The sequence below is a fragment of the Poecilia reticulata genome, chromosome 9, assembly GCF_904066995.2.
Source record: "Poecilia reticulata chromosome 9, P_reticulata-male-v2, whole genome shotgun sequence".
In the NCBI taxonomy this organism is placed as follows: domain Eukaryota; kingdom Metazoa; phylum Chordata; class Actinopteri; order Cyprinodontiformes; family Poeciliidae; genus Poecilia; species Poecilia reticulata.
In genome coordinates this window covers 15,739,068-15,752,587 of record NC_088838.1, presented here as the reverse complement: position 1 = coordinate 15,752,587, position 13,520 = coordinate 15,739,068, and the positions used below count along the sequence as shown (strand labels likewise).

Genomic DNA, 13,520 nt, shown 5'->3' with positions numbered 1-13,520 from the left:
GTTGCCCAGTATGGCACAAGGGTGCTTCCAAGCCTTGCATATGATTGCACATGTGTTTTTGTGTCGGACCCCTCTTAGCTCCAGTGTCTTTCTCACACTTGTAAAGAGGCAGCTGCCTCTTCAGCACTGCCACTTTCTCATTCTCATGGCGGGCCCTTTATGAGACTGAGTGGGTGCATGTGGAGATGGATGAATGAGACCTCACTCACACACAAAGCACACCACACAACACATGCACATATACTTTGGTAAATAACCCAGCAGGAAGTACATCAGTGTTTCTCTACAGATGAGTAAAATAGACGCCGCACTATAGAGAGACGCTAATACACACTTTGGTCAAGAAGACATGGATTTCATCACGGTGCCAGTTAATCAGACATCTGTGTGTTCCCGCCCTGTAGAGATGGCTGCCGTCCAGTCAATTATATGCTGGATGACTGTAATCATGAGTGGCAGAGGCCAGTCCTTAAGCACTTCAAAAGTAAAATCACCGACCAATTACACTAATGAAGCGAGAACTGTGACTCAAATCTCTCTATTCTGCAGCTGATTTGAGGGTGGTAGCATTCAACATGGACTGAATCCCTACATCAGCTGAAGACATGATACCCAGAGTTCATTTCTATCCTCCTCCTCCTACTCCTTTTATGCTGCTTTGCAAACCGGAGCTGCACGCAGGCTGGCGTCACCTATTTAGAGGAAGTACCAAAATTAAATACAGCTTATCAAGTCGCCCCTTTTTCTTCTGCTGCTATGTTAAACATTCAGACTGAGAACAAAATCTGATCTGAGAGTGAGATAAACAGCTTCATGCTATTTCTGCTATTTATAAGTGTGCATGTGTGGGGGGTCAATGTTAATTTAGCTCCATGGCTACATAGGGCATGTGTTTGACAAGGCCCCCCCAGTGTCTTCATTCACCCTTTTCTTTCCCTCTTACACACGTCGCTCACGCTCACACACACACACAAAAAGAGAGGTGTGGTTAAACTCTTGTACATTTAACTGTTACTGAACAAATTTCTGATGTCCTGTTGTGGTCTAACAGGCGTGCTCCATTCTATTCCCCATGCTCACACACTCTTCCGTTGCGGTTTGGCCAAATGTGCATTCAACCCCGAATTCTCCAACTGAACCAAGGTGTCACGTTCGAGCTCTTAATTTGCACAGTTGGTGCAGGGTGCTGCTCAGGCCGAGAAAAGACATTGTTTAAGCAGTTGAAGGCCACTTTTTGCCAGTTACCATGCACAGTTTACTTCTCGTCCAGCTCCACGTGTAACAGACTTAAGGGAGTGAATGGTGTATGATAAAGCTGGGAGGTAAGAAGAGAGATTCTTGCAGAACTTTAGTGAGGAGGGTGCTGATTGGAATGTGGATCATGGGTAATTAGTTTTGCTCATGGCAGTCGCTAGGATCTCACAAGCTGGGGCCTTAAGCCGGAGTTCTGCTCGACGGGTCTCTTACTCTCCTGTTCTGTCCCCTTCACCACCTCGTACTCTCTCCCAGCCGGCTAAGGGAATGACAGATTGAAAATATACTGCATAAATAAGCAAACATGCACATGTGCACACACACCGCCTGCAATATTTCCATAGAAAAGACATGATGACTAAGCCTTTCAGTGACATGCCCCATTTACACTAGACTAGAATTACCTGGGGACCTTTAGTGATTTTGAATACACCCCCACATCTGGGTTTCATGTACCATATTTGCACAAGATGAGAAAAAAGGGTGTTTTGGTTAACATTGCAAGTCAATTCTCCAAAGAATTGGTCCCAGATATGATTGAAACACAGTGTTCTACAACTAGTCTCGCAAAGAAACTGAACTCTTGCAAAAAGTGCCACAAAATGGGTGTTTACATGCATACCTGAAAGACATCCATCCAAAAGGTTTTGGTCTCTTAGATCTGTCATAGACATATCTAAGACAGGGCAAATGTGGATTTTGCTTATTTAAACACAGTGAAAAGATCATGGGGCATCAGAAGGCTCTTTATGGTGCAACAGTGTTTGGAACACCTTGAATGCCCTGCAAAAGTATTCATGCTCCCACGAAAATGTTGACATTTTTCAACCACATGAAATTTATTGGGATTTTATGTGATAAACCAACACAGTTGCAAGTCTTTTGGGGTATGTCTCTAACAGCTTTAAGCTGGAGATGGAAGATTTTGTCACTTTTCTTGGTAAAATAGCTCAAACCCATGTCGTCCAGCTCCACGTGTAGCTGGAAAGGCTGGAAAGCTGGCATATGTGGTCATACATTTTCTTACCAGATTCTCAAGTAGATTTAGGTCTGGACTTTAACTGGTCCATTATAACACACACTTTATTCTAAATCACCTAAGCTGTGGATCTCTGTAGATCCTCTGGAGTTAGCATGGGCCTCTTGTCTGCTTCTCTGAATAATTCTCTTCATGCCATTTTGCCAGTTTAGATGGAAAGTCACAACACAGTAATTTTGCAGTTGACCCATAGCCTTTTTGTGTTTGAATAATCATCGGAATAGTGGTCTGTGAAATGTTCAAAACTTGGGATTTAGTTTAATAACCTAACACTGCTTTAAGCATTTCCATAACTTTATTCCTGGCCCGTCTGCCATATCCCTTGATCTTCATGAAATTGTTTGTTCACTAATATTCTCTAGAAAGGTTGTATTTTTGCTGAGAATAAGCAAGTGACTTTGGAACGTATTCCTTCTACAATTTTCTTATAGGCATACAAGTAAAGGAGTTAATTTTAATTGGAAACAATAAATCATACAATCATTCTTCTACTTCACAATCATGCACAAGTTTGTGTTGGTCTATCAAATAAAATCCTAATAAAAATACATTAAAGCTTCCGGTTGTAAGGTGACTAAAGGAGACAAAGTTCAAGCGGCATGAATACTTAAGAAAGGGACTGTAACTCTAATGAAGTTCGTAGGAACATCATTAAAACGGCTGACCAAGTTAGTAGAACACTTCCATCTGTGTTCCCCCACTGTTTTTCATTTGCACACATGCTTCCACCATCAGTGGATATTTATCACCGGGGTCTCCCCCCTACAACCCCACCAAGACACTCTTTCTACCCCCTTCACCCCCACTCAAATGAGATTTAAGAGCGTACTGAATGGAATCTTTCAGCTTCCACATGACCCTCTCTCTCCACGTTGTGTTTTTCACGGCTGCTGAGCGATGCAGAGCCCTTCACAGAGTGCCTCTGTTCCCCCCCAGTGAAGGCAACACAAAGGCTGCGTTTGAGGCACGCACTACTGAACGCCGTCAATGGAACGTACGCCACAACAAATGGCCCTGTTGTGGCGCGCACTCGTGTTTGTTGTGTGCGACGGGTGACCAGACAGAGAGCCAGGCGTTGACCCCTCATGTTAGGGTCTTGGGAGTGTGTGTGTGCGGGTGTGTGTTAGACAAGGCTACCCAGCTGTGCCCGACCAACGCCCCCAATTCCCCATTTTTACACTCCGCACTGCATGCCATAAAATTTAACCATTAAAATGGGAGTCCCTTTGCTATAAACTCGAGCTGAGCATGTCCTTGTGGGCACACTGGTGGACAAACAAAAGCTATCTCATAAGATTTAATCAACACGCTTCTCCACCAGCGCTGCTTAATAAAATAAGATGTTTAACAGAAATAATAAACTTCCCTCTTTTGAACACATAAAAAGTAGCCAGAGATTCAGGGCCTAGCTTCTGCATATGGCGCAATTTTTTAGCTTCTGTTTTCCCCCCACTTGTTTTACCATTTTATAGCTGAAAGCGGGCAGGATGTGTCACAGCCGAGGCACTGAGCAAACATTCCCATATGAACTCCACGACCACTAACTTCAACACATCATGGACCAAATCTTCACTTGGGTTTGGGTTAGTGTTAGTCATGCGTTTTATGGCCCCAAGTGGGTGAGTGGGTGACATAGATGTGTGTTTGTGTGTCTGCAAGCAGACATGTGTGAGAAGAGGAGGCCGTTCTTACCAGCACTGGTGCCTGCGCCAGTGGTGAGGTCAGCACCCATGAGGCCACCTGTAAGATGAAATAACGAGCAAAGCAGAGGAGAAAAAACCATTAGAGGATAGACACCCACACAGCATCCATTCCGCCTCCCTGTCTCTCCCACTTTAATCACAACGTGTGTCGGTGCGACGCGAGAAGCAAGGCTTCCTCCCACTTAAACCCTTAGCACACTGAGCAACTGGACGACACTGCGGATGCACGAAGGTGCTGTCCAAGAAAAATGACACATTATTATTTTTAAAACATGCGAGGTGGAAGAGTGGGAGGGTTGAGAATGTTTTTTGCTCTGGATGCGGTGAGTGCCAAAGCTCATATTTAGTTTGCGCTCTGCGTTTCAGACATCCAGTCGTAATGACAGGGTTGAGGGTGTGGGCAACAGCCTTTTGGGCTACAGGGACAGAAAAAGGACTTTGGACAACAATAACAAACCAACAGGCTCAACTGCTTATAAGTAGCAAGAGAGTCTCACAATAAATAACTGTGGGCTGGGATTTAATATTGTTTTACATCATTTTGCTGTTACCTTTGACAAAACAGTGAAGCAGGGAATATGTGATTATATGTGGGAGGAAAAAAAAAACTCCAGCTTCATTCACCGCCTTTAGGTGGAACATTGTGGGTAGCTGTCACGAATTAAATTACACGTTTTGATGTGTCTGGCTCTATTAGCATGACAGACAGGTTCACACGCTTGCTCGAAAAGACAGACAGATGGGATAACCGCATGCTTTGGGGTTGGGGGGCGTGCATGGGTGCACATGGGGCACTACCTGCGTTACCTGCACTGGGGGGTCTATGTGTCACGCCTGGAGACATGCTGTTTCTCTGTAGACCATGGTGCGCTAGTGGCAACAGATTGTGGTTGCCTAGGGACCCACCGGGATGGCTGTAGATTAAATTGTTCTGGTTGCTTGTGGGGATAGAGACGGGCATGTCGTAGTTCGATGGGGGCACAGCCTGCTGGGAAAGAGATGAAAAATATGTATATCAAAAAGACAAAGATTAGACTAAAGATAACAACCATTCAGGTGAGTAAATGAAAGATTAGTGCTTTTAGTAAAGAGTGGATAAAAGAGACTAAATGATGATTCAGAAACACTCCAGTAGAGCAGAATAAAGACAGAATTGCTGAAGAGTACAGATGACATAAAAAGACATCAAATTTCAAAAGGGATGAATGAAGGTGAAAAGAGAAAAAGAAACATGGACTGGACATGTACAGAAAATGTTAAAAATCCAAACAACACAGTGGTAAAGAAAGAATAAGTAGGACTAGAAAAGATTGTCAACAAAAACAAGGAATTCTCTTGTTAGTAACTCTGGCCATGGCAACCCTTTAGTATTAGAGTTTGATTTAGCATGACTTAGCATGGAAACAAATAATTCCTAAGAATGGCATGACTGAAAACATTTTGTTTTACTTTCCTACATCTTGAGATCAGAAACGGACTCATGTCTGATTTGAGTATTTTTCTGGATTATTACAAAATAGCCAAAAATAAATTCTATGGGTTACTTGGATAAGGATTTGGCATTGTGTTTTCCTAAGAAGGGCAAAGTAAAATATAATAGATTTACCTTCTAAATAGTGTTTCCTGAATAAGTTTATTCTAGATGAAATTAAGAATTATTTTCCCTTCTGCGTCACTGAGCCGACACCAGGTGTTTAAATGGTTGGCGCAGATCAGCCTGCAGCTCAATCAGGAACACGAGTCAAGCTAACCCGACAGCCCTGAGGCATCCAGTTTGTCATATTTATTGTGTCATTTGGCAGAAGGATTTAACCTTGGGAGTGCCCTGGAAGTGGTTGATCCTTTATGTTAGCTTTAGGAAGTAGAAAATAGGCCTCTAAATTACTGCCATGTGTCTTCAAGTTGCGGAGGGAGTGTATCGTGAGAGCATCGGCCTGCTGTACATGGAAACCGGTTTGGTGCCTTAGCATTGCCTCAACTTCTATGATTTTTTCCCTCTACATTGCTAAGGACAAATATTATTTCAACATACAAAAATGGTTGTTTCTACCATTTTTCATTGGGAGCTTTTGTACACTTCACTATAACTGCCAATCCAGTCACCCACCCAGTCTGCCATTTCTTCCATTTTAGATTCCTCACTTGACTTTCAGAGCTTATGATTGCCTTCTTTGTAGTGGGAGCTGTCTACGTCCCTCATTACTGGGAGCAAAGGGCCCCGTTTGTGAACTGTCTTCTAGCTGGTGCCATCCTTCCTGTTTTCACTCATCTTCCTCCCTTGCCTTTCCCCACAGCCCCCCCATCCCCTGCCAACAGTCCCCTGCAATCCAGAGGCCCAGTGTTTGGCAGGCGCCCTGACCACACGCTGAACTGCCACTTGTTGTGTACAGAGTCCACCCCTCAACTCAGCAACCCCTGCCTTTTTTCTAACCACATCGCCTCCTGCTCCACGTGGGCTAGATACTACTGTTCTCCTCTTACTAATATACTGTGGAATTATGTTTCTCTATGCAAGTGCCAGAGAGTTAACCATTCCAATATGGCACATTCTGGATGAGGAACAGGGGTCAGTTTAAATGGAAAAGAAGTCCCTATTTTGTGGTTTGTGTCAGCTTACTTTGCAAAATTAACATCATAACTCTTGCAGACGCTACCTTGACATGTGTCCACTAAGAAGCCTTCAATAATTTCAGGTTTGCAAAGAACTTGGAACATCTGCTACAGTTTCTCTGCCATGCTGCCTGCCACCTCCCCCCACCTCCCCTCTAACCCCAAACCCCTGATGTTGCAGGTGACTGAGCGCTGTTTTGGTGCAAGCAGCAAAAGGACAAACACATGCACACCGCATTCCCCCCGGGACACAGGCAACAGTAGTGCAGGCGGAATGAGTTCAAGGTGGGAAAGTCAGATAATTTTTTTTTTTTCTTCAGAGAAAGTCTGCAATTAATAGAGGAAAACGCCTGTGAGCTGTGGTCACACTTCTGTCAGATTAGAGGGCTGTTCTTCAAATGTAAGCAAGCAAGTTTAAAGAACTGTAATTTCTTCATTGTAAATAAACACTGTAATCGCACTTTGAGCTTACTCTCACTCTCTTTGTGCAATTAGTCCAGTTAAAAACAACTGTGGTTAGCTGGGTTAGCTCAACAGTTGCCATTGAGAAGCTGCTGAGCAAAGGGGTTGCTCCCTCAGTACTTACAGGGATCTTATGAGTTTTTATCATGTGATCAAACTCCTCATTAATCTGTTTGTATTTTTCCTCAGTGCGTGGGGTGAGGATGAGAGCAGACTCGAGCTCCGGGCTCTCACTGCCCTTGTTCTCCTTCTTGTTCAATGCCTGGCCAGGTTCCACAACCACAGAAAAAGGAGGTGGGGGAAACGTGAAGACATGAAGGTATGGAGTGATGGCGGGGACATGGAGACGAAGAGACAGACACAGGGGGGAGAAAAAAACAGGGACAGGGGAAGAGAGGAAAAGAAAGGTGAGAGAAAGGCTCTGGGGTTAATGACAAGTACTTACACACAGTCTCTGTCTGCTGATCATCAGATCAATGTCCTCGTTTATTTTCCTGTACTTGTCCTCGGACTCGGGGCTGTGGCCCACCGAGTCGTCTGCGTCTGGGTCTGGGCTGTCACAGCCGTTTAGGCCCTTCTTTCTCAACGTCTGAAAACAGAGCAGTTGCACAACATACAGTAGTTGAAGGGAATTTTGGGTAGGTAGCCAAGAATCCCAATTAAAATACCTTAGTGTTTATTTTTATTTTTTTTAAATGACATTTGTACATTTGTTGTTTTAAAGAACTGTTCCATGACAAATTTATTTTTTTTGTTTTTATCATTTTGGCATTTTGGAAATCTCTAACCTGTTAACATTGAGTGAAGGAGCATTAGTTGTTTTTTTAAACACGCTTACATTCAACTTATCATTTAGAATGGCACAGATATTTTAATCACAACCAACAGCACAATGCCACATATGATCATAGACTTGAAGAATTAAAAATAGTACAAGACTTAAAAAAAAACAATAAAGAGGAGGTGTGGTATTCAATGCCTTGTAAATGTAGAACTCTTTTACTGCAATTACAGCTGCGACTGCTTTATGGTATGTCTCTTTGAACTTGACACTAACATTTTTGCCCTTTCTTCTTCACAGCACAGCTCAGTCATAACTTTGATTTATTTCCCCTAGGATTATCCTGTATTTATCTCTATCCATCTACCCACGTAGATGGATACACGGAAACCGGCTTGGTGCCTTAGCATTGCCTCAACTTCCTTTTTCCTTCTACATTCCCTTTCCTTTGTGAAGACAAAAATCAACATACCATAATGCTGCCACCGCCATGTTTCACATTGTGGAAACGTTTCATGTTTTGGAAACGTTTCATGTTGTGGAAACGTTTCATGTTGTGGAAACCCGACTGCCTAGAGCTTTCTTTCAGCAGTAATAGATCAATAGCTTGTGCTTGTATAACACTTTATCAAGTGCAGAGGACCCCAAAGTGTTTTACACACAATCAGTCATTCAGACATTCACGCACACATGGGCGAATTACACTCTGATGGTGGAAAGACACATTGAGGCCACAGCTGTGATGGGGCCAGTCTGACATGACAGGTCGACGTGCACTGGTGCCACCAGGCCCACCAGCAAACTCAAGAACACAAATGAGAACGACAGCAACCAGCAACCCACCAGTTATAGGACCGACTCCACCACTGTCGCCACCACCGGCCCATCAACCAACAACAATAGCCTTATTCTCATAACTTTCCATAAAGAACAGATTTGTGGAATGCACAACTATAATAATTGCATGATTAAATTACACACAGTTGGCCTCATTTCACTCATACGGTGATGTCTGAAGGCTGTCAGTTGTGCTTTAGACCTGTCAAAGTAAAAGAGGTGGATACACATGTACACTGGGGTATGGGTGCTGCAATAAATATTACAATTAAGCACTTCACTTTATTAGTCTGTTACAAAAATAAAAATGTAACGTCACAAAAATGCTACATCAAGGCACTATATATGTGCTACAAGGAAGGCAGTTTCTTGTTTTGGCCACCTGATGGCCACCTGCCCCTATTAGAGTGGGCAGCAAAACAGCAGAAAACCACTGGCTGGCTTACCACTCCCTCTAACTGGAGGAGCGACTAAGACAAAGAAAGCTTTAAGGGGGGTGAGGGAGAGCCACATCTGTCCCTTTTTTTTTCTTTTAAAGAAATTGTTGACATCCTTAACAACAAGGATGAGTTTCACAGTACATTACTTGGCGTGAAAGCATGAGAGTCTGTGTAGACGCCAGTTCAACCTGCACTGGCTTAAGCGTTGACCCGTTGCTGCTTTATGACGCGCTTCGCGGCTAACATTGTACCTGTTGATCGCGTGTAAAATCAATCCCCGATCTTGTAATGGTCCAAACTCCACACTTGGTCCAGACAGATAAACGTTGGTGAAACATATCCATTTATTTGATAGTACATGGCAACAATGATAACAATGACTCCGCCATAGCGGTCAAAAACTTTTATGCCCTTCCGGGTTCAACACCTGACAGCTACCTGTCACCCCTTGATTTATATATTGGAGCTGACAGCGCCATCTAGTGACCGAAAACAAAAGTACACATAATTGGCTCCAATACACCGGCCCCTAATTGGCATAATAAATAAATATGCCAATTCCAAAACAATAATAATACAAGAGACAATATGTGACACAAATGTGACATTAACTCGTTAATTTAAATACCATACACCATGCAAAGTTTTGAAATTGGTCTCTCAATAATATTGGACTTAGTTTTTAACTTCACTGATCTCACAAAACCATGACTGTCTGGAAACACTTCCAAAACCTTTCCAAGAAGCCAGGATCCTCGAGGTGTGGAAGGATCCATGATGACCACAATTTCTCCAACAGCGAGACCTTTCCTCTTCTCATTCCATTTCTGCCCTTTTTGAAGCAAAGGTAAATATTCTCGAACCCATCTCTTCCAAAACAGGTCAGCCAGGTATTGCACCCGTTTCCATCGTCTCCTTGCATACTGATCCTCTGGCTTGAATATTCCAGGGGGAAACGAAGGCTTTCCGGAGTAAGAGCAGATGATCGGGGGTAAGTGGCTCCAGATCATTTGGATCATCTGAAAGGGTTGTAATAGGGCGACTGTTCAAGATGGCTTCTGCTTCACACATTACTGTATTTAGCCCTTCATCATCAAGAGTTTGCTGTCGCAGCACTGAGTTGAGTACTCTTCTCACCAGACGAATCATTCGCTCCCAAACACCACCAAAATGGGAAGCAGCAGGTGGATTAAAAATCCAGTTAATTTCCACCTGTGCCAAAAATAACTTTATTGCGTGCTGGTCTAAATCAGCAAGTGCTTCTTTCAGTTCTCTCTCAGCACCGACAAAGTTTGTTCCATTATCAGACCATAGCTGTTTAACTTGACCTCTTCTGCTGATAAATCTCCTCAAGGCATTGATGCAAGAATCTGCGTCAAGTGTGGCTGCAATCTCCAAATGAATGGCTCGGCTTGCCAGGCAGGTAAACAAAACACCATATCTCTTGCAGCGTGTTCTTCCCCTTTTAACTTCGAAAGGCCCAAAATAATCAACCCCAGTATTAAAAAGGGGGATGGTCTGGGAGAATCCTTGCAACAGGTAAGTCAGCCATTTTTTGCGTTAAGGGTTGGCTGTTGTATCGCCTGCAGATGCTGCACTCACCAATGACTTTTCTCACAGCAGAATTTCCTTTCGTAATCCAGAACCTTTTTCTTACAGCTGACAGTGTGTGTGTCCGTCCTGCATGTCCAAGAGCTTGATGAAAATGCCTGAGGATTAACTTGGAGATGTGTTGCTCTTTGGCCAGAATTATCGGATGTTTCACTTCCTCTGGCATTGCACTTCTATGAAGTCGGCCTCCAACTCTTAAAATGTTACTTTCCAAAACTGGATCCAACATGTAGATAGAGCTTGTACGGCTTACTTTAGAGTTATGTGACAGAGCTTCAATCTCATGCTGGAATTTTTGCTGCTGACAGTACAAAATAATAAAGAACTCTGCACTTTGGAGCTCTGTCAATGACAAATTTCCACTTTTTGAGTCATCAGTAGTCCTTTGGCACCCTCTTGTGTTCATCTGATGCACAACTTGGTTCTTGTCCATTAAAGGTTTCAGCCGTTTTCTTTCTTTACAATTTTCCTTTAAGACACACTTCAGCCTTAGGTACCAAGCCACTGCTCTTTTAAGTCTTCTCCAATCTGAGAAATGTGCAATAAGCTGGTCAGTAGGTGCAGGAGTATCAAGGCCAATGATGTGAACTGCAGTCTCCTTCTTAACTTCTTTGTCACCGACGTCCAATTCTACATCAATCACCCCTTTAGGCCACCTTTCTTCTTCTTTCCACAAGAATTCTGGTCCATCAAGCCACTTTCTGGTTTTCAGAAAGTCTGAAATTTTCAGTCCACGAGATACATAATCAGCTGAATTTTCTTTTGTGCTGACATGATTCCACTGAATAGGTTCAGACAAATTTCTAATAGTTGCAATTCTATTTGCCACAAACGTGTGAAATCGTCTGTCTTCATTGTTGATATATTTTAACACAGATGTGCTATCAGTCCAGAACATCGATTTTTCCAGATGTATATTCATATACTCCACATACTCCTGATGAAAGTTCTGATTAAACTTGAATCTTTTCCTGAGACTTTGTAATCTCTGTTTGGCTACTGCCAAGTTATTTGGTAAACAGACATCCGTTCTTTTAAATGGCAGGTTCAAACAATACTTTCCATCCTGTATTGCTGCAGATGTTTCCATAATATTGAGAAACTTTTGGTCGTCTCTGGACATTTCTTGCTTATCAGTTGTTCCTTCACAGAAATCATGGTCATACTGGCGTTTGAGAAGTTCTTCCAGCTTACTCACTGAGATTCTGTTCGCTGTTACAGATGAAACATCTTGAGCACCGTTGCTATCCAAGGGCCCATTTACCACCCAGCCAAGTACAGTTCTGACAGCATATGGACCATCGTTCTGACTGTTGATGACTTCCCATGGTTCCAATAACTTTGGAGCATTGGTACCAATTAACAGATCAACCTCAGCATTTATGGATGGCATGTGAACCCTGGACAAATATGGCCACTTTATTAGATCCTCAGATGTTATCATGTCGTCTTTGGTCACAGGCATTTGTCTCTGTGTGATAATTTCTGGCAGAGGATAAAATGTATTACTCTCCAAACCAGCCACCTCAAGATTACACAGAGAAATGCTGGACTTATTTTAGATTGGCCCATTGTTCGAAGAAGGACTTGTGTTTGCTTTCCAGTGAGCTTTAGTTGGTGCATCAGCCTTTCAGAGCAAAATGTTCCAGTGCTTCCTGGATCCAAGAAGGCATATGTTTGGATGGCACATTGTCCTTTCATTGCTTTAACCTTTACAGGGAGCACAGATAGGCTTCCACGGTCCTTACCGGCCCCTGTATGGCCACATGTTGCATTCACAATTGATGGGAGCTCTGATATTCCAGACTCAGCAGAAGTTGTCCCTCTTCTTATATGTAGCACAGTTGGATGACTTTCATTACAAATTTCACAAGTTGATCGCGCTTCACAATTCCTGCTGATGTGACCCCACTGCAGACAGCCAAAACACAATCCTTTTCTTCTTAACAGAAATACTTTGTCCTTGTGAAGTTTTCTTTTAAATTGATTGCAGTCTTCTAGTAGGTGAGCTTCTGAACAACAAGCACAACAGCCATCACTTCCTATAGCTGCAGCATGTTGCTGATCAACTTCTCCTGAAGCACTCACAGTTGTTACAGTGCTGGCCACTACATTTCCCTTGGTCTTAATCCCAAATTGTTGCCGTTGACGACTGATGGATGATGTGCTGAAGCTGTAATCTTGTAATTCTCCAAAAAAAGGATCTGACAAAATCTTAACATGTCGCTCAATGAATGCAACCAAATCACTAAATCCTGCCCGGTATCCAGTTGTCTCCATTATATCATAAGCTTTATTTCTCCAACACTCTCGTAACTTATATGGCAGTTTAGCAAGGATTGCCCTCATATTTACGGGCATATTCAGCTCCTGAACATACTCGAGCTCTTCCATTACATTACAGCAGCCACGCAAAAATAAAGAGTAACTCTGTAATGCCCTAATGTCCTCAGTTCTTATTGTTGGCCAAGACAAAGCCTTGTTAATATATGCAGTTGCAGCTTTGTAAGGGTTTCCAAAATGTTCCTGCAGTAAAGTTCTTGCTACAGTGTAGCCATAATCTGGATTCATATGCTGACAACTGCGCACCAGCTCACGAGGTTGACCTTTAGTAAATTGTTCCAGGTAGTACAGACAGTCCGCATTGGTTGCTTTGGTTTCAACTCCTTGTTCGAAGGCTTTAATAAAGGCTCTATACTGCAGAGGATCTCCATCAAAAATAGGAATGTCCCGTGGTGGGAGAGTCATGCTCTGTTGCTGCTTTACCAAGGCTGCTGTGATTT

At 43.0% G+C, this 13,520-nt stretch overlaps 1 protein-coding gene across 24 annotated transcripts in view; it reads right to left on the bottom strand.

Moving 5' to 3' along the window:
* The window catches only part of mef2cb (myocyte enhancer factor 2cb), a 90,834-nt gene that overhangs the window by 10,033 nt on the left and 67,281 nt on the right, over positions 1 to 13,520 (bottom strand). For 6 of the 24 annotated variants that reach the window (XM_081610598.1, XM_081610596.1, XM_081610603.1 and 3 more), the window contains 4 exons: positions 7,514 to 7,657; positions 7,193 to 7,330; positions 4,795 to 4,984; positions 3,986 to 4,033 (listed from right to left, as the gene is read on the bottom strand). In XM_081610598.1, the coding sequence (XP_081466724.1) occupies positions 3,986 to 4,033; positions 4,795 to 4,984; positions 7,193 to 7,330; positions 7,514 to 7,657 (520 nt within the window). The remainder of the gene's footprint in view (positions 1 to 3,985; positions 4,034 to 4,794; positions 4,985 to 7,192; positions 7,331 to 7,513; positions 7,658 to 13,520) is intronic. The other 18 variants (XM_081610601.1, XM_081610604.1, XM_017306732.2 and 15 more) reach the window with 10 other exon arrangements.